This window comes from Budorcas taxicolor, unplaced genomic scaffold (genome assembly GCF_023091745.1).
Source record: "Budorcas taxicolor isolate Tak-1 unplaced genomic scaffold, Takin1.1 scaffold172, whole genome shotgun sequence".
NCBI classification, from domain to species: domain Eukaryota; kingdom Metazoa; phylum Chordata; class Mammalia; order Artiodactyla; family Bovidae; genus Budorcas; species Budorcas taxicolor.
Window position 1 is genome coordinate 35,295 of NW_026291674.1, and position 24,269 is coordinate 59,563.

Below are 24,269 nucleotides of genomic sequence, written 5' to 3' on the forward strand. Positions count from 1 at the left end.
TACTCAATAAATGGTTTTGGCTTTTGTAAATTATTTCATTACTTACAACATCTTTATATGCCAGTGACCACTTGGCTTGACCCCAGACAGACCCACTTATAATCAAACCCCTCGTGCAGCAGAAAAATGTTTTCCAAACATGACTATAAACTCATTTTATTATGCTTTTGAAATAAGAAAATATTATCATAAATATCTGATCTATTAGTGAAGTCACAATCTGAAAAAAAAAGTCAAATGGTACAGTGTATCTACAGAAGTTACATATTTCTTTTGCCTTTTTTTTACTCAATTTCAAAGTAGAACTTGCAGTGATATAAAGAAATATTTAAGATATAAAATCATCCCACCACAATTTTGTTCTTGATTCCACAAAGCATACACATTATTCTCATGAATCCCTCCATTTTAAAATAAACAGTATAGGCACATGGAACGTAACAGTAAAATTTTGTATAGATGACAATGGTAACCTCTAAAATCTACATTTTCTTTACTGGTTTTCTAAAAATGCTGCTCCAAAAAGAAAAATAAAATACAAATGTATGCATGTATAAAGTCAGAATATCCCAAATATTTTACACAAATTTTTAAAAGCTCTGATCTCTATGCTCATTTTTCATGAATATTTATAATACTTTAGAGAAATTACATTGCTGAACAAGATAAACATAATTTTACTGTGACCATCAGAGGAAAAAACACATATAAGAATACTTATAACTCTTTATATCTCAAACAATCTTTAGGTTTGAAGATTTAAGAAATGACATTTAGTATAAAGTGTTATTCCAAACACATACAACTTCATTTTAACTTTGACTGTTTACAGATATTTTCCAAACATTGCTTTGAAATGGCAAACAACAAGGAAAGTGGTTTCACAACTAAATCTTCAAACTAAGTATAAAAATAACAGGAAACATTCCAATTTCTCTTTGGAAAACATCTATGAGATACTAGCTTTCTGCCATCAAATCAAGTCAGCATTTCATTCTGAAAGCACTGTATTAATATGTAATTTTTAAAATAATCCAGTTATAGGCAAAGACTCATGCTGAACATACTTGGTTAACCTGGGTGCCCCTCATGGCTGTGTTTTATCTTTCAGTACCTGTGTCCAGGCATTTGTGAGACCTCTCTGGGGACAGTGGATTGAATAACCTTCAGGGTCAAAATATTTCCTTGAGGTTCAGACTTAATTTTTTTTTTTTTTTTTTGGCCATGGGGCTCAGCATGAGGGATCTGAGCTCCCCAACCAGGGATCAAACCTGAAGCCCCTGAATTGGAAGCGTGGAGTCTTAATCACTGCACCTCCAGGGAAGTTCCCAGATTTAAAAGTTTTAATTAATTAAAATCTCCTTTCAAATGTATAACTTGCCCCTATTTATAAGTGCAGCATGATTTGGGATTCAGGATTGTAGTTCAGAGGACTTAAAATGGTTAGGGACAGGCTGGGGGTCTGACCTCTTTCTTATCTCCCCATGCCCTCCCCTCATCAATCTGAAGACCCAAACCATAGGGAGATAGGGTACTTGGAAATGAGAGAACTATCCTAATCCAGTGACTTAAGGTGTGTGAAAGAGTTCTATGAACTATAAAACAACACACCAGTAGCCTTCTTAACTTTGTCCTTCCTCTCTCCTGGCCAAAGCTATAATTTGTGAGAAGGCCACAGTGCTGAGGTTAACTCCCAAAGCCTTCTTATTCAGCGGAAAAGGTCCACCAAGTTCCTAATGATTATTTATAAAGAGATGAAGAGCAGTGGACGCTGGAACAATAACTGACACAGGGAGAAAGGAACCTCACTTTCAGAACATCTCTAGAATAATATTTTTCAGGCAAAACTCTCACCTTGTTTTGGGTAATGATGAAGTTAAATGTCTGATCTAAAAAGAAAACTCTCACCAGAGACCTGCTGATTCAAGAAATCAATTCCTGCCCAGCTGGAATGCTGCCAACATTTTCCCATTCCTAACAGGGAAGTCTACAGTTAAAATAAGTGCTCTATTTCTGAAGAAAAAAAGGGAAATGTTAGTGTTAACATTTCTGGTAAGATTTAGGAATCACCCACGTGATAGCAACAGAGGCGAGCACCTGGCCAGAGGAAATGAGCTTTCAGTGGCGGTGGAAGGTAAGGGTGCTAAACCTTCTTCCTGGTGGAGCTTCTCATTAGGATGTGAAACAGAGTGCTTAAAGAATAGATTCTTCAAAAGGCAGTGATTAAAATGGGATACCCCCTTTTCCAAACAGCATAAAGAAACCTACATGTCAATGCTTCTGGCTTACCTTCTAACTGAAGAAGGAAGGTGGAGGGACAGAGAGTTTGAAACAAAGCTGTTCCACTGTTATCTGCTTTAGTCATTTGTTGAAATTACCCCTGTTTACAGGAAATTATATCAGTTGTGTCCTAACATTCTCCACAGTGTGATGCTGTTTGAGTTCAATCGTGAATCCCAAATGGGGAAACTCTCAGCCGGTCCAGTTTGCTTTGTTATTTGCTATTTCCCAACCCCCTATGAACATATTAATAAAACAATAAATTTCCTTGGAAGGCAATGCTTCTGCCAAAATAAAGTCCTTCAGAAACATATACAATCCGGTGTCCCACCTCTCTCAGCCCTGAAGATTCCTAGGCTCAAAGCCATTGGTCATGTGGGGCTGGAACCAAGCATTGCTAGAGCCGCAGATTCCCCATCTTTCTGATCTAATTCTCTTGCTACAGAATAAGCCACCGAGCCATTGGTCCATAGCTGCATCTTGGGATCTGATTCTTTGGCAAGGAACCGCAGCTGGGTTTTTTTCATCTTCTTTACGACTCTAGCAAAGCCAAGCAACAGAGAACTAAATATCATTGAGAATCCACAGACAAGGAATGCTGCAGTGTAGCTGCCAGTTGTGTCTACAAGCCATCCTGTAACAAGCAACAGCAAGATGATATTGTTGAGTTGAAAATTTGACTATTTACTCATTCAAATCTAATAATTTGTGAGGATAATAACAATAGATTGCTAGCACCACCACTATCATTTTCACACAAAGAGTAGATCAAAAGTATTTTGCAACAGCTGAAAAATGCATTCTATTTTCTGGAGAAACTCCTAAATTGTTGTTATTATGTAAAGTGTTTAGAAGTACTACATTCTATACTATGAATAATAGTATTCTTAGTACACAATAAATATTAGTCATTATTAATTCCATGAATATGGTAGCAAAGATAAAAACATCATTCAAATTACAGAGTTTAGGATTATCTCTTTATCTAGAGTGTGAAGAGTATAATCGTACAGAACCCTAGTAGTAATGTTCCCAGCACCCATATACTGTCTACCTTGAGTAACAGAACATGCTCCTAGATAAAGCAGAATCCAAATTTCCTAATAGATCCAGACATTTTACCCTATCCAGTTTGAAAATCAGATCGTTGGGCCATGTTAAAGTTTCACATGCAAATTTCACGAAGCATAATTCTGTAATCACAGCTTTTTAAAATGTATCTGTTGTTGCAACAAATTAACCACAATATCAACTCCCGCTCTAAATTTTGAGGAGAATCAGAGTATATGATATGCAAAATATAAGTCCCAATAATCAGGGACTCAATGGGGTAAAATTAGACATTGGCAGGAAATTATTTTGTAATTAAAAAGGTTTTTAAAGTTCCTCCAAACTTTACTTATGTGCCAAGAAAATCCACACAGAAGTATATGACTTCTGCTCTCATCTACTTCAACAATTAGCCAAAAATGGCATGAAAAAATTATGAGAAGCCCCATAACGTTTCCTACAATCCAAAGTGAAAGTGAAGGTTGCTCAGTCATGTCCAACTCTTTGTGACCCCATGCACTATACAGTCCATGGAATTCTCCAGGCCAGAATACTGGAGTGGATAGCCTATTCCTTCTCCAGTGGATCTTCCTGACCCAGGAATTGAACTGGGGTCTCCTGCATTGCAGGTGGATTCTTTACCAACTGAGCTATGAGGGAAGCCTACAATCCAAACTGTTACTCTCAAATATTTTAGTTATGTTATTTACCTGTGCATTCCTTTAGCAGCAAGCAGGAGACTGAGTAAAGAACTGTCATCTTAAAAGTCGTTAAATAAGAGAAGTATTACAACAGGAACTCACACACTGATCCTCTAATACCTAGTAATGAGTATACTATCTGATATGCCAAATGCTGGAGAAGACTCTTGAGAATCCCTTGGACTGCAAGGAGATCCAATCAGTCAATCCTAAAGGAAATCAGTCCTGAATATTCATTGGAAGGACTGATGCTGGAGCTGAAGCTCCAATACTTTAGCCACCTGATGCACTGACTCATTGGAAAAGACCCTGATGCTGGGAAAGATTGAAGGCAGAAGGAGAAGGGGGTGACAGAGGACAGATGGCTGGATGGCATCACCTACGCAATGGACCTGAGTTTGAGTAGGCTCCGGGAGTTGGTGATGGACAGGGAAGCCTAGCAAGTTGCAGTCCATGGGGTCTCAAAGAGTCAGACATGACTGAGCGACTGAACTGAACTGAACTGAATTCAAATGAAGGCCATGGTTTGACAAAAGGACCCAGGAATCCTCATTTATGTTCCATGACTGTTTAACAGAATCACAGTGTTCTTAAAGGTTGGTAAATACAAAAACTGGCTATGGAGGGAGGATATGAGAACATCCTGGGGCTCTTTTCCAAAACTGAAGCACTAAACATACCATCCTATATCATGGAGTTTAAACTGACCAGGAGTTTTTATCTGTAGCCATCAAGCAGTCACAATTTCTCCTGGTTTGACACTTTAGCAATTGCTGGGTTTGGAAATAACTTGAACTGTTGTCTATTTACAACAGTTGCTAAAGCAGCAATCCTGCCTTCTTCAAAATGTCCCCTTCTTTCCTTCTAGGCAAATGTTTACTTCATTTCTCGTTTGCCTGTCTTCAGAGACCTTGTTCACTCTCAGTTTTAATCTAGGCAGGTAATAATCTGGGCCAATCGTTCTCATTCTTTAGTGTACAGGAGAGTCACAAGAAAACTGCTTGAGAATGTAGGTTCCTGGAACTCACCCCTAAAGATCCAAATCACAGATGGAGGGCCATGGAACCTGCAGTCTAACAAGGGTCCCAGGGGACTCTGTTGCAGTGACCTCAAGACCTCATCCTGAGAGGCGCTGGTCTAGACTCTACACCCCAAGAAGATGGAGTGGGTTCTTACCTGTTTGCTGATGCACCAACAGCACCAGACACAGTGCCGATGTACACAGCAATAAATATCTGTTGAATTACTTGTTTAAGGCATGCAATACATATTTCCTGAATTACCTAATGGACTCAATGAATATTTGTGGAATTACTGAATCATGTTTTTAATGTCTTATCATTTTACAAAACATTCTAGATGCTTTATCTTGAGTCCCAAATCTGTGGATCCAAATCTGCCCTCCCTCTAATGCTCGGATTTCATCCTTAAATACCTTATTGGGTATTTCAGATATCTGAGTATGTCTAAATATTACATTTATTATTTTCTGGCAAAGCTACTCTCTTCCGCTGCCTTATTTCTTTCAAGTGTGCCATCATCTCCTGATATATTGGACTTGTTCCCTCCTTCATACCCCCACATGCTAAAATCAGTTGATTTTCCCCCCAAATTTCCTCCTTTGACCACAGAGTTCATTCTCATTTCTGCTGCAGAAGCCACAGTTCAGGCCTTTATCAGATGGCTCCTGAACTATCAGAATGAAATTCTAACTGCTTCTCCACTAAAGTACTAGATCATCTTTCCAAAACACATTCTGTATTACTCCTTTGCACAAAAGCTGTAATACTTTAGAGACCCATATCCTCTGAAGTATATAGGGCCCCACCTCCTTTAGCGGGCACTGGAGACACTCCACTATGACACCTGTACATTAACATTCCAGCTCACCACCTACCTCATCATTCTACCTCTACTGAAACCCTCTATGCCCGCCAGCCTTCCCTCTGAATGTGCCCAACTTATATCTAAGTCTGAACAGCTGTTTCATTCCATTGCTCCCACCGTTTGTGTGGAACAGAATCAAGATCCTAATTTGGGACTCTTTTTCCCCAAGTACACTAAGGTCCTCCGTTAGTTGGAAGAAGATTATACAACAAAGGAAGTACGTGAGACCATGGTATTTTGGCGGCTCGGCCATTCCTTTCTCTTTCTTTCTTCCCAACTTACTTCCACTTCTCATAGTATGTTGTGTGAGTCCACTGTTTTTACATCAAAATGACAAAGAGAAGAGCTGACTGGGGTCAGGGGGTTTCCTCTGGAAACTTACCTGCAATGGGTGGGCTCACCAAGTACGGCACCGCATGCAAGAAGTACACCACGCCGAGTGCTGATGACAGAGAGGTGGTCCCCACGATTTCTGCGGTCACTACTGGGATCAAAGTCACATAGGCACCATCGAAGTAGCCAAAAGTACAAGCGAAAGGCACGAGCAGGGGAAGGCTTTGAAGCATTGGGAGGCAGAGATAGCAGAGCCCATCCAGTCCAATGGCAAAGAGGTAGCAAACATACTGGTAGTTCTTCAGACACCTGTGGATTTGAAGACCAAGAATGAGTGCAGGACACACAGCTTCTATCAAAGAGCTCTAGAATCCTGGCCGTGTAGCGGTAAGCGCTTTATAGAGATGGCCTCCCCATTGTGTGCTTTCTACGTTGTCTTCCTATCTTTCTTTTGGTATATGCAAACGCAAGAATGGATCTTCCCAGGAAGCATTATGGTAGAAAATAACCCGTGCACTAAAATTAGAAAGATAGACGTTTGAGTCCAGTTCTCCCATCTACTAACTGCCTAACTCTAACCTCAATTCCTTTAGCTATAAAATGAGATGTTATCTATCGCAGAGTTAATCAAGGAAATTTGTGAAATAACACATAGAGGGTCAGGAGACTAATATTTTCTGCAAGTCTACCATATTCGACGCTTTCAGATACATCATCCATTAGTCTCCAGCTCTCCATATATGTTCAATAACCCAAGGGGGTATACAAAGAGGAAGCCATGACATGAAGAAATGAAAATGATTTGCCAGAGATTATGATGGTCGTGTATTAGGACTAAGTCTTATTTCAAGATCTCCCCAGTGGCACATCCATGAATATTTTCCCTTTGTAGATCCAAACCCATGTATGATAGCAAATATCACAAAGACTCTGTATTATATTAGCATCAGCAATTTACACGTTATAAATTATGTAAGAAAAGAAAAGCAATTTATGCTTTTCTGCTTGTAATCTCATGTGAGCCTCACAAAATGCTATAAAGTCCTTCCTTAGGCAAATATTGAACTGGTCCATTTTACAGATGAAGACCCATGAGGATCTGAGAGTTGGGTGATTTTCTCTAAGTCTCAGGGATAATATGGGGCAGAGCCAGGACAAGAACTTGGGTCTTTTATATCTTAGACTAGAAATCCCTCTTTCAGATCTGTATCAGACTGCTTCTGGTTGGGTTATTTGATTGTAAAGAAAGATACCCTTTGCTCTTCCCCACATTCCTTAGCTATTAAAAGTGTGGCTTTTATATTTAATCCTAAATATTGTATTCATGATACTGGTGAAAGGTAGTTGGATCCTGATTACTTCCCAAAGACATAACAGCTAAGAAGCCACATGATGATAGCTCTCCCAGGTCATAGCTCAAGTGTGAAAAGTCTATCATTTAGGAGAATATGAATAGTTTGCTCTCTTCAATCTAGATTAGCATTAGCTGAAGAAACTACTCAGATTTCTTAAAATACTGGTTTCTAAGTCTAAAATTATAATGAAGCTATTTGCTTCTTGCACTGTCAAACATAAATATGTGGTGCTATAGATAACGTGCTATTATCGACCTGGTCCTCCTACCGAGACTGCAGTCCATTCCTCTCTCTGTTGCCAGCCAGTCTCTGGGGTGGTTAGCAAGACACTAAAACCACAGTGACCAGTCAGAAGTTGTTTTACTGGAGGACTGACCTGACTTAGAATGGAATTAAATTTGTTACCAGAACTCGTAACTATCCTTTGCTTCTGCCACTTAGACATACCCATCATTCTAAATTATCTAGATCAGGGGTCAGCAAACTACGGCCAAATCTGGCCCACCACTTGTTTTTTGGACTGTGAACTTAGAATGGTTTTCCCATTTTTGAATGATTGGAAAAAATCGAAAGAACGATAAAATGTTGTGACATGCAAACACTGTGTGAGAAACTAAAATTTTAGTGCCCTTAAATAAAGTCTTATTGGAATATGGCCATTCTCTTTCAGTCACATATTGTCTATGGCTGCTTTGTGCTACAAGAGCAGCGTTGGGTGGTTGGGATCATATGACCTACAAAGTCAATGAGACTTTATCTCTTTAATGTCTATCCCTGTACAAAAAGTTTGCCGACGCCTGACTAGAAGAACCAACAAGGGAGTTGCCTTCAGATATTGAAAACCTGTTAATATTATTTAGACCTAGGTATTCTAGAGGGTAAGGTGATGAAAGGGAAGTCATTCAGTCATGTCTGACTCTTTGCAACTCCATGGACTAGAATTCTCCAGGCCAGAATACTGGAGTGGGTAGCCATTCCCTTCTCCAGGGGATCCTTCCAACCCAGGGATTGAACCCGGGTCTCCCACGTTGCAGGTAGATTCTTTACCAGCTAAGCCATCAGGGAAGCCCAAGGTGATGAAGGGAAACTCAAAGCTTAAAGTTCCTTGTGGGGAACCAGTGGTGGTTTCACAGATTTTTACCTTCTGTCAGTTAGCCATCCGAACGTGATATTGCCAATAATGTCAATCACCCCAAGAATAGACATAAGAAAAGCAGCTTGCTGATGAGTCACTCCCACACTCAACGCATAAGGCACGAAGTACACAAACAGAGGGCTACAGCCATAAGCCATAAACAGGACAGAGATGGCCAACACGACAAAGTCTGACATCAGTAGAAAACTGTATTCCTGCTGCAAAGAGCCACAGAGGCAGGTCTGCACCCATTCTTTAGTCCAAGTCGAACAGGGAGATGCCCGCTTCAAGTCTTGTGTCCGAGTTCTGCAGACATGGTTCTGCTCTGGAGTGGTCTGGTCCTCTTTAAGAGTGATCGGCCGCATCAAGGCACCGCAGACACAGAGATTCAAAACGAAGCCCCCAAGGATGAGTAATGCTCCTCTCCAGGAAAACTGTTCAATAAGGAGCTGAACCACAGGAGCCAGGATGAAGATGCCAATGCCACTTCCTGACAGGGAGATCCCATAAGCAAGGGCTTTCCGTCTGCTGAAATACTTGCCAACCATGGCAATAGCTGGAGAGTAACAAAGTGCAAATCCAAGACCTGGTGATAAAGAGAAGTCTATGAGTGCTAATGGTATGCCATGAATAGCCCCTGAAAGAACATCTCTGAGAATCATACTATTGGGATTTAAGAGAATCTAAATCTCAAGTAAATCCCTTTAAAATTGCTTTCTACATCAAGCTGAAAATGAGTCTCCCCTCACCAGCCATCCACAATTTGGAAAGTATAGCATCTGTATGACTTTCTTCTTGGGAAGAAAAGCTTTAAGGGACTATGACTTAAGCAAAATAAAATGAAGACTTTAAAATCTATTATACAAGTTAAATTTGAATTAACTAGAAAATCAGGATAACACTGACCTGAGAAATGTATTCTTACCACAACAATTCTTTTTTAAATAAATTAAAGTTAATTTTAGTAAATTAAGTGATCTCCAGGTAATTTAAGTATTATTAAATTATTGATAAGACTTACATTATTGATAATACTTAAATTATCCAGAGAATTACTTTAACTCATCACTGCACATGGAGATACAACCCTGATTATCTGGACCACTTTGGAATTTGTATTTAAATAGTATATGTGATCCTGTGAAAGTTCCAGAGTAATTTCAAATATTAAGAAACGTGCTAATTTTACCCATGAACATAGCATGTACATATAGCAACCTGAAAATATCCCCAGCAGAAAAGTCTCTTCAAGATTTTCCAGTTCTATTTTTTTTAAGTCAAGAAAATCAGAAAGGCTTTAAACCTGGAATTTAAACATCAAGGAAGGAAAAGGAGAACTGCCTGCACCTCCTATTTCCATCTTCGGGGTAGGGTGAGCAATGATCCCAGTTTGCTTGGACTGAGGGGTTTCCCACATGTGAGGCTTTCAGTACCAGGCCCAGGACAGTTTCTGGTAAACTGAGAGGATGGGACACCCTAGTGGTCAGGCCCTTTGGGTGACATGGGACAGATAGATACCTTTTCAGCTGACAGATCCCGATTTATAACCTCACTGTGAGATTATATCTTTTATTGGCCAGATCATGCTAGCCCCTCCAACCAACCTTGATCCTCTGCAGTCCCTGTAAGTGGGATCTGTGGAATGCACATCGGTTGCTTCTCTTTCTATGGACTTCATTCTCTGAAGTATATTTCCATAACATTGAAAGAGAATGTGTGATATAAGAATATTCACAAGAGGCTTTTTTTTTTTTTTTTAACTGTAAACCCCCATTTATTGGACAATGATACTCACTAAAAAGTAAGGGCAACTCTGGTCAACCACAGATAGTATTTCTATGTCTTGGCAAAGATGCTGGGAGAATGATCATTGCTAAAAATTTATGTTGCCCTGGCTAATGTTGCTCTGCTTCTGAGTGAAGGATCTCAGCCATACATGGCTGCCCAAGGAAAGTCAGCAGTCACTGTTGTCACGTGGCTGAATTAAAGTGCTGACACAGTCTCATTACATATGACAGTTCATTAAATTTCTAGCCCTTGTGTTTAATCGTTTGGTAGGCAGATGTTCAGCTAAATTATGCATCCAACAATAGGAATATTTTATGAATTACTGCTCTGTGGGAAGGCTTAACAACCCCTGGATAGGGTGGGATGAGAAAGGGTGGTACAAAGTGCCCTTACCTGTAAGAACTCCCAGAGTGAGGTAGAGATGCTTCAGACTGGTGGCAAACGAGCCCAGGATGAGACCAGTGGATGCAAGCAAGCCACCCAGCATGATTCCCACTTGACAGGAAAAATGGTTACTGACAACACTCCCAAGTGGAGCTTCAAAAACAATAATAAATAGGTTCAACATAGAGGCCTTGAGGGCGCTGTGTACAGGCTGGGGTGCTGTATCAGTGGCGCAGATAGCCGCCCATCCTCAGATCCTCGAGCCCACCCCACTCATTCTATGGAGTTAGAAACCAAGGGGAGAGGGAATGACCTGCCTACCCGACTCATCCTATGCAGTTAGAAACCAAGGGGAGAGGGAATGACCTGCCCACCCCACTCATCCTATGGAGTTAGAAACCGAGGGGAGAGGGAATGACCTGCCCACGGTCCCACAGAGAGCAAGTGGCAAGGCTAGAATCAGGAGCAGGTCTCCTGACTAGCATTTGACTGCTCATTCCATTTCTCCATGCTAGAATGGTCATAATCCCAGGAGAATGGGCTGCTTTTCAAACAGCAAGCCAGTTCCTTGAAATGAAGGCCTTGGACAGAATTTAAACACACTGCATCTAACGTGACCTTGATTTAGCTCAACGGTTGCACAGTGATATGCCTTGTATGTTTCACATAACATGGATAATACACAATTAACAACAATAATGACAGGTATATTGTGGAGAAGAAGGTGGGCAACACTGCATGGCCAGCAGTGTTATGCAAGAAAAGGCCAGGGAGAGAGATCACAGACACACTTCACAATCTGGCACTGCTTCTGGGCTTTTGAAAACCCTGTGGATGAGAAACGAAAGCCCAGAAAATCTAGGAAATGCGATGATAACATTTCAGTTAGCCTCATTCTATCTGTGGTTTAACAATGTGTCAGAATTATGCCAACTTCCAGGTTTATAGGATAATAATTCAAGCTGGAAGAGGCCAAAAAGAAACTAAAGTTCAGGGGAATATGACATGCCCAAGATCACCAAAAAATATTCAGCTCAGGGCACCTGACACCGAATACAATGTTATTTCACCCTATTATTCTGGCTTCTTGGGTCTTTCAGGCAGAGGAGATGAGTGGAGAAAGCATGCGAATTTCTTTCTAAAAAACAATTCATGCTGACACCAGTATTCATGGGAACAAGATCAGAAGAGCCAATTCTCTGGGTATCTGTAGAGTATAATTTTTATATAGATCAGGTTAAAATTGGGGCTTGATTCAAATGTACATGATAGCATCAGTCATCAGCCTAATATCCCATCTAGTTGGAATAGTAGCTGGATGCATATATAACCTCTAGATAATAGGAATGAGCAAATCTCCTAAAAATACATTTAATTCTCCAGGCTGATGCTGTAATGGCTCTTGGAAAGTGACAAGATGTATATGAAACTCAATGAAAAATGTTCACTTCTCTGCCCATCATAGTGCAGATATGGCCCCAAGGTATGTCCCAGATGTGATTCTGCAGCCTCTTGTCCATACTCCAAACTCAACTAATGTCACCAGATAAGCAAACGAGTATACAGTAATTGGGTACAAGAGGACTCAAGGCCTTGGATAGAACTTAAATACACTGCATCTAACATGACCCTGCTTTAGCTCAACGGTTCACATGGTCATTGTGACCACAGTGGTCACTGAAGGCCATTTATTCCTCTTTGAGGGATTATAAATACTCTCCAAAAGATAACAGTGGGAGAAATGAGTCACCTGCGTCCTTCGTGAAAGATAAACATGGAAGTTCTCACTGCCATGAGCACAGGCGTGCTCACACAAAGACAATGACTACTCATCTGACCCTGAAAATCAAGTGATCATCTTAATGTTTTAAATTAAAAAGATAGGCTAGAAAACCCGAGTTATGATTTCTTGATCCCTTCTGACCTTCCAGTGTTATCAGTAGCATCAACTTAGTGGTCTTGTGAAACCTAGAATTGCATTCAAATAACCAAGGAACTACATCAGAACAAATCAACCTGCTCCTGATTACGTACATTTTTCTAAAAATAAATATGAACCAGTACCTAGAATGGAACGGTGATGTAATTTATGTGTTACTGGAGAGGGCAATGGCACCCCACTCCAGTACTCTTGCCTGGAAAATCCCATGGATGGAGGAGCCTGGTGGGCTGCAGTCCATGGGGTTGCTGGGAGTCGGAGACGACTGAGCAACTTCACTTTGACTTTTCACTTTCATGCATTGGAGAAGGAAATGGCAGCCCACTCCAGTGTTCTTGCCTGGAGAATCCCAGGGACGGTGGAGCCTGGTGGGCTGCCGTCTATGGGGTCGCACAGAGTTGGACACGACTGAAGCGACTTAGTAGTGTAGTAGTAAACCATATAGCATTTTCTTCTGCCACCAAGATATGGCCTGAAGAGATAACAGTTTTTTTTAAAAATGTTCAGGAGTCAATAAATGAAAGGATTTAATGGGTCAAGCCTGCAAACAGATCATTTCAATTTGACCCAATCTCATAAAATTTCTATGACACTCCTTTAATAACTTTGGTTGGAAATTTTTAAAAAGAAAAATCTCAAGGCTACTTTCTCTTTACTGTACAGATGGAATGAGAGACTCCACGAATCTTGAGACCACTCTACACATTATGTATAGCACCTTTGTGGTTCTGGAAGGATATTATAGCCATCGTGAACATGCTTATCTTATGACTGCAACATTCTATTTTTCCACAATACTTGTCGAAGAATGAAGACGTATGCATGAAAAATAAATCAATGAGCCAAATTTTGAACTCTCTGGGAAGGAACGAGAGTGAAAACAAAACTTGAGGCACGATGCGCATATTACTGGCGTGTATTTAAGGAGACTGCATGGAAATGGCTCACAGTGCCTTCTGATGGCTGTTTACACGACTGGAAAATAAGAAGACAACAAGACACAGTGTACAATGTATAGTTAGCTGCATCCAAAATCAGGACAAGTCCTGTGATGCCTGGCTCCCTCGCTTTATATGGAAGAACCAAATGGTAAGTATCCAACTGACTGTACTCACTACCTGGTCCATCCAATATCAACGAAGAACATTAATTCCAACAGCATGTCTGATTGAGTTGGGTTAAAGGCAGGATCATATTTTTCTCTTTACATAGTTTTAGTCAATTTTTACCATAGCCCTTCTACTCAGAAAAACAGGTCATCAGAGGCAGTGGAAGGTCACTGTCATGTACAGTTCAAAGGGAGCCAGCAATTGTCTATCTCTGGAGATACTTACCACAGAGCATAGTCACACAGTCTACAATGGAATGGATCCAGGCTGTCTGTGCATAATCCTGAGAGAAGTATGTCTGGAACTCCACAAAAAAAATTGAAATACATCTGAAAAAAAGTGCAAGTATTTTATACAAAAAACAATGAATATAGATTTGACCTAGAGCTTCAAGTTTTGGTTCAATCAGCTGTTCCAGTCTCTAAGGGTTTTAATTGATTTTGATTGATTTTCAATGATACATTGCTGGTCCATAGTGAGTGGGAAATCAGAAGCTAACCATTGGACATTCTAAGGGATAAGAACAAGTGTTCATTCACTACAGGGGCTGTGAAGCCAAGTAGATGTGAAGATCACTGCTGTAGGAAAAGTCTTATAGAAAAGATGGCAGGACAAACACATGGGTTCTTACTCAGCTTAGTGTTTCACTAACATCTGTAGCTTCTAAGAGATGGTTGTTTAAGTTACGATTTGACAATAAACTATTATACATCACCCACCAATTTCACTTCTAGGTTTTAACCAAAGTTAATAAACAGATGATGGTGATAATAATAATAGAAAACAATAATACAAAAAAGTTACACATATATTGTGGTTAACAATTTATAATAGCCAAATGTTGTCACCAACCTATTTGTCCACCAGTAGGGACTGGTTTAAAATTAAAACACGCTGAAATGATAAGGGACTGAAATTAAAAGATGCTTGCTCCTTGGAAGAAAAGCTATGACAAACCTAAGTAGCAGATTAAAAAGCAGACATTACTTTGCCAACAAAGGTCCGTCTAGTCAAGTCTATGGTTTTCCCAGTAGTCATGTATGGATGTGAGAGCTGGACCATAAAGAAGGCTGAGCGCCAAAGGATTGATGCTTTTGAACTGTGATGTTGGAGAAGACTCTTGAGAGTCCCTTGGACTGCAAGGAGATCCAACCAGTCCATCCCAAAGGAAATCAGTCCTGAATATTCCTTGGAAAGACTGATGCTGAAGCTGAAGCTCCAATACTTTAGCCACCTGATGCGAATAACTGACTCATTAGAAAAGACCCTGATGCTGGAAAATATTGAAGGCAAGAGGAGCAGGGGACGACAGAGGACGAGATGGTGGATGGCATCACCGACTCGATGGACATGAGTTTGAGCAAGCTCTGGGAGTTGGTGATGGACAGGGAAGCCTGGCATGCTGCAGTCCATGGGATCACAAAGAGTCAGACATGACCGAGCGACTGAACTGAACTGAACTGAACTGAACTGAGGGACTGCTTAAGTAACTTATAGGATCTCAATAAAATGAAATATTTATTAGGTATTTGATTTATTGACTTGGAAATAAATTCACAACATAATGTTAAGAAACAAACTAAGTTACAAAATAGTTCACGTAGAAAGGGCTTATTGTTATAAAAACACAGTTTATGTAAACAAAAAAAGCCTCAAAGCATATAAACCAAAATGTATCCAGCCATTACATGTGCATGGTGATACTGTAAATGGTTTTTATTTTGTTCTGCACTTTGAATTATTTGACAGTGAATATTTCTTATACAGAAACTTATGTGTGTGTGCATATACATATATATGACAGTATATATACAGAGACAGAAACAAACAGAATATTTTATGTTGAAAAATAGAGAATTACTTAGGAAAAACAAGACATAAATGAGTCAGAAGCAACAGTTTGTACCATTGTACAACTCAGACGGAACCACACGCAGATTAGCAGGGTGTCCTACTGCAGGCCAGGAAGCTTTTAGAGCTCCATGATAGCGGGGAAAGAAATCAGGTCTTGCAGCTGGGGATGAGATAGAAGGGTATCTGTCTCCTGGGACAGGCCTTACAATCCAGCTCCTTATGCTTCAACAGCCCCTAGCAACCTGTTATTTATTCTTCCTGACTCTCCAGTTGCTGCTGGAAGTGAAAGTGAGTAGATGGGAAAGTTAAAGAAGAGGGAAGAGAATGAGGAAGCCTGAGGACAGTGGTGTCAGGCAGGTCTGGCTTTACAGTTTACAACCTATACAACTGCACAGAATCTGATACTTAGAGGCATAAAACTTGGTTTAACTCAGCTGTCACTGTCTTAAAATTCCTTATAATTTTATCTTTGAAGTTGCGTTTTGTAAGTGAAGTCCACTGGGACAATGAAGCATGCGTGTGAGCCGAGAAGAGCCACAGATTCTTCAGTCTGCAGTTCTTAGAGATGCTCCAGGTCACAAAACTCCAGCAGACTCTTGTGTGGGAGTCCAGTAAAGCTCAGACTGAGTACAAGGTAAGTGGGTTATGCCTATAACTGAGTGATCATGGACATAGGGGAGGAAGAGAGACCAGGCTTTCCTTTCAAATCAACACTTGCTTCAAATGCAGAAGGCAGTGATACTGTAAGAAACACAAAGGTACAAGGATTCCTATCAGATCCTTTGTTACTCATGTTGCTTCTCGGTATTATTTGATCCCGTATGCTGAAAACGATGACACAGAAGGAAAGAAAAAGATAGGGCTACTGGTAATATTAAGATGATCAGTAGATCTGTGCTAGTTTCCATTTTTCTTTACTCAGAACAACACCAAAGAGAAAACATCATGAAAAATCAAGATAGACTACTGAAAAAGGAAAAGCTTCCTATTTTAGTACATTTTTGTGCGCATAAGTCTGTGCTCAGTCGCAAAGTCTTGTCTGACTCTTTGCAGTCCCATGGACTGAAACTCACCAGGCTCCTCGTCCAAGAGATTTCCCAGGCAAGAATACTGGAGTGGGTTGCCACTTCCTACTCCAGGGGATTTTCCCAACCCAGGGATCAAACCCAAGTCTCTTGCATTGGCAGGTGGATTGTTTACCACTGAGCCACCTGGGAAGCCTTTTAGTATATTTACCAGCCCTTTCTTTCCTGCCTTTTGGACAAGAGGCCTTGCATTTTCCTCTTGCACTGGGTCCTGCAATTATGTTGCCAGTGCTGGTGATAGGAAAGAGAAAAGGGATGGGATAGGATGCTAAATTCTAAGTCCCAAAGGCGCTGGGGTGGAGTTTGATGTGCAGAAGATAGATTAGGATCAGCACTTGTGGAAGTGTCTTCTCTCCACTAAATAGTTTTGGGAAATTTAAAATCTGTGAGGCTATGTTTGTCTCTTGTGACTTTTTAAAAATCTTGTTCTATTGTCATTTTGCTTTCTGTTTGATGCTTTTTCCCCCAACTGATAATGATTAGTCATATCAAACTATAGGCATGCAAAATTCAAAAGTAACACTTGAGATTCTTGTCTAAACATGTGAGTAGGCTTGTCAGCGGTAAAATTTAATAACTACATACACAGGCTTCTGAATGACTGTGACTTTTATGAAATATGGGAGGGATTATTGTGGTCCTTTCCTTTGTTCTCCAAACAGAAAGGACCATGGAACTTTATAGATGGTAAAGTTTTATGATTTATGCCTTGTAAACACAGACAGTGAAATCTAGGCGTCCTAACCACTAGAGCACCAGGGAATTCTCTCTATAAATATTTTTTGAATGAGGAAGAGTAACAGACAAGAAGAAAGTACTGAGGCTCAGATTTTTCCAGAAGGTGAGACCCATGGGCATGCATGTTGGCTTTGACAGGCTTTCCCCAAGTTTTGGTGCCAGAGGTGTTTGCCCCTTAAGAAGTGAGAGGCCACCAAGAGGGGTGATGCACAATGATGAAAGCACATATTACAGAAATATAAAATAAGCCTAAAGCTCAATGGATATTCAGTTGAGGAATTAGTCTAATTTGGGTCCTTTGGGAGTGGAGACTAGAGAATCAGGAAGTCTCCATGAAAGGGGCTTTGCTGGTGGCTCAAAGGTAAAGAGTCCGCCTGCCAAAGCAGAAGACTCAGGAGATGCAGATTCAGTCCCTGGGTGGGGAAGATCCCCTGGAGGAGGGAATGGCAACCCACTCCAGTATTCTTGCCCATGGACAGAGGAGCCTGGAAGGCTATTAGTCCACGACGTCACAGAGTCAGACACAACAGAGAGCACACAAGCAAACACTGGCACGACCTGAAAGAAAACAAATTTTATTGGCGGTACATGTGCTTCTCACCCCAAGTTATTTTTGTTGTCCCTTGGAATATTTGGGCATCTGACAGATGTCAGCAGAACTGGTTTCTGATCTCTGATTCCCATGCTGAATAACTGAGAGTTGTGATAAAGCTTCTAAATCTCTCAGGGTCTTGATTTCCTCATCTATAAATTAAGCGTTTGGAGAAGCCAGACTGTATCAGTCAGATTGGATTCGATTGTGCTGCAATAGCGAACAACCCCGAACAGCCTCCAGGGGTTAGTAGGTTTTATTCATGATATCATCCAAGTGGTGTTTGCTATATCATTCTCAGAGATACTCTCTCTCAAGGGGTCAACATACTTGCTGCCTCTATCTTGTCACTGTGTTGTAAAATTCTTCTCTGGCTCCTGGAGAACTGGAAGCTGACAACATCTGATATTTGGTAAAGACTTTTTTTTTCCTCGTTGATGAAGTTATCCACTAAGTCAGCACAGTAAGTAATCCACTGGGCAACGCAGCCCAGTGGTTAAAAGTACTATCACTTACTCACCATGTGACTTTGGACACATTATTCAACCTCTGTGTGTTATTACCAGGATTAAATGATTTAATCAATGAAAATTGTTTGGAATAATGCCAACAAACACAGAGTAAGTGTTCAGGTAACATGAGAAATTATTTACAAGAACTGAGCCTTTAAACAAACATTGCTTTTCAAGTATCAACTCCAATTCAATTTTTCAAGTTACTAATAGAATGTCATGTAATTCCACAATGAAATGAATTTATTAACATAGATAATGTGTTTGGTAATAACACATCTTGAAGCAAAAACAGGTACTCAATGCATATTAACAAGCACAGGGAGCAAATAACAGGAATGACTGCTTTAACAACCTGCACAACTTTAAGCTTTTTATAAATTTCATGTGTAAGAAAGCATTACCAGTTACAAGGCAAGAGTGAAATATGACTTTTAAATGGTAGATTTAATGGTAGATTATAATGGTAGCATTATTTGTAAAGCAAAAGCCAGGAGACAATATAAATGTCCATCAATAAAATCATTTTAAATACATTATGGACTCATCTATATGAAATCTTAAGTATCTGTTTTCCAGTGAGGCAACCCTTGTGCATCGTTGATGGGACTGTAAACTGGTACAGCCACCGCAGGAAACAGTATGGGACCCAACAATCCCACTGCTGGGAATAGATCCATAGAAAACGAGAGCCCGAACAAGAAAAGATGTCTGCGTCCCCATGCTCACAGCAGCGTGATTTACAACCGCCAAGACACGCATGGATAAACGGATAAAGAGGGTGTGGTGTATATATACAATGGAATATTATTCAGCCAGGAAAAAACACGTGGAAATCCTCCCACTTTGTAACAATATGAAAGGGCTTTGAAGGTATCCTGCTGCTAAGTTGCTTCAGTCATGTCGGACTCTGTGTGACCCCATAGACGGCAGCCCACCAGGCTCCCCTGTCCCTGGGATTCTCCAGGCGAGAACACTGGAGTGGGTTGCCACTTCCTTCTCCCATGCAGGAAAGTGAAAAGTGAAAGTGAAGTCGCTCAGTCGTGTCCAACTCTGTGCGACCCCATGGACTGCAGCCCACCAGGCTCCTCCGTCCATGGGATTTTCCAGGCAAGAGTACTGGAGTTGGGGTGCCATTGCCTTCTCTAAGGTATTCTGCTAAGTGAAATAAATTAAACAGAGAAAGACAAATACTGTATGATCGTATTCATATATGGAATCTAAAACAATAACCAGACTCATATAAAAAGAGATTAGACTTGTGGTTGCCAGAGACAGAGGGTGGGGGAAAGGGGACTGGAGGAGGGTGGTCAAAAATACTAACTTCCAGTTATGAGATAAATAAGCAGTAGTGATGTCATGTACAATATGATGACTACAGCTGACACTGTGGTATGATATGCAGGAAAGATGTTAAAAGAGTACATTCTAAGTGTTCTCTTCAGGAGGAGAAATTTTTTTTCCTCTTTTCTTCTTTCTTCCCTTTTCAGTGTAGTTATATGAGAAGATGGATGTTAGCTGAGCCCATAATATATGTAAATCAAATCATCATGCTTATAAACTACTATATATAAAATAGATAAACAATAAGGTCCCACTGTATAGCACAGGCAACCACATTCAGTATCTTGTAATAAACCATAATGGAAAAGAATAGGCTTCCCTAGTGGCTCAGTTGGTAAAGAATCTGCCTGCAATGCAGGTTCGATCCCTGGGTGGGGAAGATCCCCTGGAAAAGGAAATGGCAACCCACTTTAGTATTCTTGCCAGGAGAATTCCATGGAATTCTGGCGGGCTAAAGTCCATGGGGGTCACAAAATCCAACACAACTGAATGACTAACACTTTCACTTTTCTGTACCAGAAACTAACACAACACTGTAAATCAAACATACTTCAGTAAAAACTCATCAATATGTATGCCTTGAACCTATATAGTGACTAAGGTTGATTATTTCTTAATACAACTTGAAAAAAGTGGAAAAAAGAATTAATCAGACTGCCCAATAGGCACTGATTCTCTGAACTGACAAACCCCCGTGTAGGCTGTTGTCTTTGCTTCTGTCTTCAGTTCTCTTGGCTGCTTCCTGGTGCATCATACTTGTCTCCTCCAAGCTTATTCTGCTCAAGGACCCTACTCTCAGCCTCTCCCAGGAAGCTCTGAAGACAAGTCTTTGCTGCCAGCCACAAGCCTCTTTTTAAATTTCCAGCCGCCCTTCTTATAAAGCACCAAGCTCACTTCCAGAACTTTCCTCTCATCAAATTATATATAAAATAAATAAACTATTGATGAAATGCTTAAATGAATGATGAAAGCATCCACATGGAAGAACCAAGATGAAAGATTCCTTTCAACTCTATGACCTCCTCACTCCCAGAACAGAGGATCCATAAAATAGATGGGAGAAAAATCAGACTCAACCATCACATAATTTTAAATAAATCTACAGTTTATGATGACACATAACAAAACCTTATTGTAGCAAAAACACACACTGCTTCTTTCCTGCATTATCTGTTTGTCATGGGGAACACATCAATGCTTTTATGGATGATACCATCAAATAAAGTTATGTAGAGCAGCCGAGCAGAGAAGGCAATAGCACCCCACTCCAGGACTCTTGCCTGGAAAATCCCATGGATGGAGGAGCCTGGTGGGCTGCAGTCCATGGGGTCGCTATGAGTCAGGCACGACTGAGCGACTTCACTTTTGCTTTTCACTTTCATGCATTGGAGAAGGAAATGGCAACCCACTCCAGTGTTCTTGCCTGGAGAATCCCAGAGACAGCGGGCCCCCATCTATGGGGTCGCACAGAGTCGGACACGACTGAAGCGACTTAGCAGCAGCAGAGCAGCCGAGGGAGAGTTGCCAGAGAAGAGAGTTCAGTCTGAACAAAGGCACCTCTAGAAGAGCTGGCACATGCAGATTTCAAGTGTGTATTTATTCCAAATGTAAATGAGATGAAGGCATCTCAGCGTATGGCCATTTAACGCAAGTATATTCCACACTATATGTCCTTGAGTAAAAGAAAAAGAGGACCCACAACCCAAAGAGATGAGAGAATCCCTGCATTTGTGCTGTTTCTCTCCTTCAGCCCAGAGTTCAGCCTCCACTACCACAGCCAAGTGCAAAATGAAGCAAAAGGATTTCAATTTTAGGCTTTAAGCTTCCCGTGGCTCGGCATCCTGGTGAGCCGAGAGGTTCTCGTGGCTATTTTGAGCTTATACATTTGTCCTTTGTGGGATGAACTGCTTATGAAAATAAATGTCTGGCAATAGCCATGATATTTACTCAAAAATGTCATAAAACTCCAGGTTTATAGGTCAGATATTAAAAAAGAGATCACTATCCAGGACTTTTAAGTGTCAGAAAATGACGTTCCTTGCCAAGAAGAAGATATCTGAGCAGTCAAAGAAAACACACACACACATAACACACATATACACATTTATTTTCACAATGACAGGTTCAGAGATAGAATGCAGCCGAGTTAGGAAAATAGCCAGATCATAATAACAAATCAAGAAGAAAGTCCCACCTACCTGGTTACTGCCCGGGTGCAGATGGTAACAAGGAAACAGCCAGCCACGATCATCCAGCCCCAGCCTCCATCAGGAGGGGAGGTAGACCGAGCTCTATTTACTTTTGCCATACTTTCAATTCCTTTTTCTTCTTTCCCAAGTTACTCCAACAGCCCAGTTATGATCTTGGAAGGGTTTGCCGTCCAGTGACTTCCTGTTGGCATTCAAGATTGGCATAGAGTGCTACCTGGCACATGGGTTATTGGCCATCTAAAATAAAAAATCAGGACATATTTGTATTTCATTGCCAAAGATAGTTCTTCACTTGCAGAAAATGATTATTACCTTTCTCTTAAATATGAGTATTTGTGACTATGCAAACTGGACTGCAGCAAAGACCATTAGTTGTTCTTGGAACCCATCCCTCTTTTTTTTTTAATAACAGATCCTCTCAACTTTCAAGTCAAATCTAGGATGGCCGTTTAAACTATTTTCCATGCCTTGAAGGTAGATGTGGCAACATGGATTAGTTAGACTAAAGGGATCTGAGCAAAATAATACATGCTACTTCTGGTTCCTCAGCTCAAAGGCAAAGGATGTCTCAAGACACGCACCACCTCCTTTCCCACAGACTGGAACATGGACGAGGAGATGAGACAGCTCCAACCATACATGCCTGAACATTGACCTGGGGGCTGGCAGAGCTACGGGACAGGATGAGCCTGGGTTCTCAAACGACTCTGTGGGGAAGAGGTGCCTCTCCAGGTCTGGGTTTCACCTACCCACTATTATGCCAAAGGTAAATATGCTTCAGCTGTATTTGTGCTGTGCGGTGCTAGGTGGCTTCAGTTGCGTAGACTCTCTGCTACCCTATAGACTATAGCCGGGCAGATTCCTCTGCCCATGGGATTCTCCAGGTGAGAATACTGAGTGGGTGCCATGCCGGCTCTCTATGCTGGAGTCTTTCAACAGCTTAGGCTATGTCTTAATTATTATACTGAATGATTCTGACAGTAACTGCTTTGGCATTTCTGACCAAGAACGCTATAATTCTTAGATGGAAAAAACTGAAACGAGAATGAAAAATAATGAAACAGAACAGAAAGCCCAGAAACTAGTACATAATAATTCAATAAAACTAAATAAGGTAGCAAACAGGGATAGATGGGAAAAAAAAGATTATTTGCTACATCCTGTTATAACTCTCCATTTAATTTTTGACTTTCTAGATATATCAGAATTACATGGGAAAAAAAGTAATTTAAAATTTAGGTGAAAATACAGGCAAACATTTATCTGATCTCTGGATGGGCAAAGGATTCCCTGAGATGTAAAGTGATATCAACAAATTAAGGGAAACTTTTGTTGATTTGTCTTAATCAAAATTTAACATTTATATACATCAACTCCAGGACTTGGTGATGGACAGGGAGGCCTGGCGTGCTGTGATTCATGGAGTCACAAAGAGTCAGAAACGACTGAGTGACTGAACTGAACTGAACTGAACTGAATACATCAAAACATGTAATCAGTTCAGTTCAGTCGCTCAGTGGTGTCCGACTCTTCGTGACCCCCTGAATCGCAGCACGCCAGGCCTCCCTCTCCATCACCAACTCCTGGAGTTCACTCAGACTCATGTCCATCGAGTCAGTGATGCCATCCAGCCGTCTCATCCTCTGTCGTCCCCTTCTCCTCCTGCCCCCAATCCCTCCCAGCATCACAGTCTTTTCCAATGAGTCAACTCTTCGCATGAGGTGGCCAAAGTACTGGAGTTTCAGCTTTAGCATCATTCCTTCCAAAGAAATCCCAGGGTTGATCTCCTTCAGAATGGACTGGTTGGATCTCCTTGCAGTCCAGGGGACTCTCAAGAGTCTTCTCCAACACCACAGTTCAAAAGCATCCATTCTTCGGCGCTCAGCCTTCTTCACAGTCCAACTCTCACATAAATACAACCCAAAGGTAAACCATAGACTTGGGTGGGGGAGGAAATTAGCAATGCATGATTC

The 24,269-nt window shown here is 40.8% G+C and overlaps 1 protein-coding gene across 1 annotated transcript; it reads right to left on the reverse strand.

The window, feature by feature from the left end:
• Positions 1-2,651: 2,651 nt before the first annotated feature.
• On the reverse strand, positions 2,652-22,487 carry LOC128071134 (monocarboxylate transporter 12-like). The gene is given in 6 exon segments (XM_052664100.1): positions 2,652-2,914; positions 6,301-6,560; positions 8,748-9,327; positions 10,923-11,066; positions 14,187-14,290; positions 22,285-22,487. Coding segments are annotated over 6 exon segments (1,554 nt in total).
• Between the last annotated feature and the right edge of the window lie 1,782 nt (positions 22,488-24,269).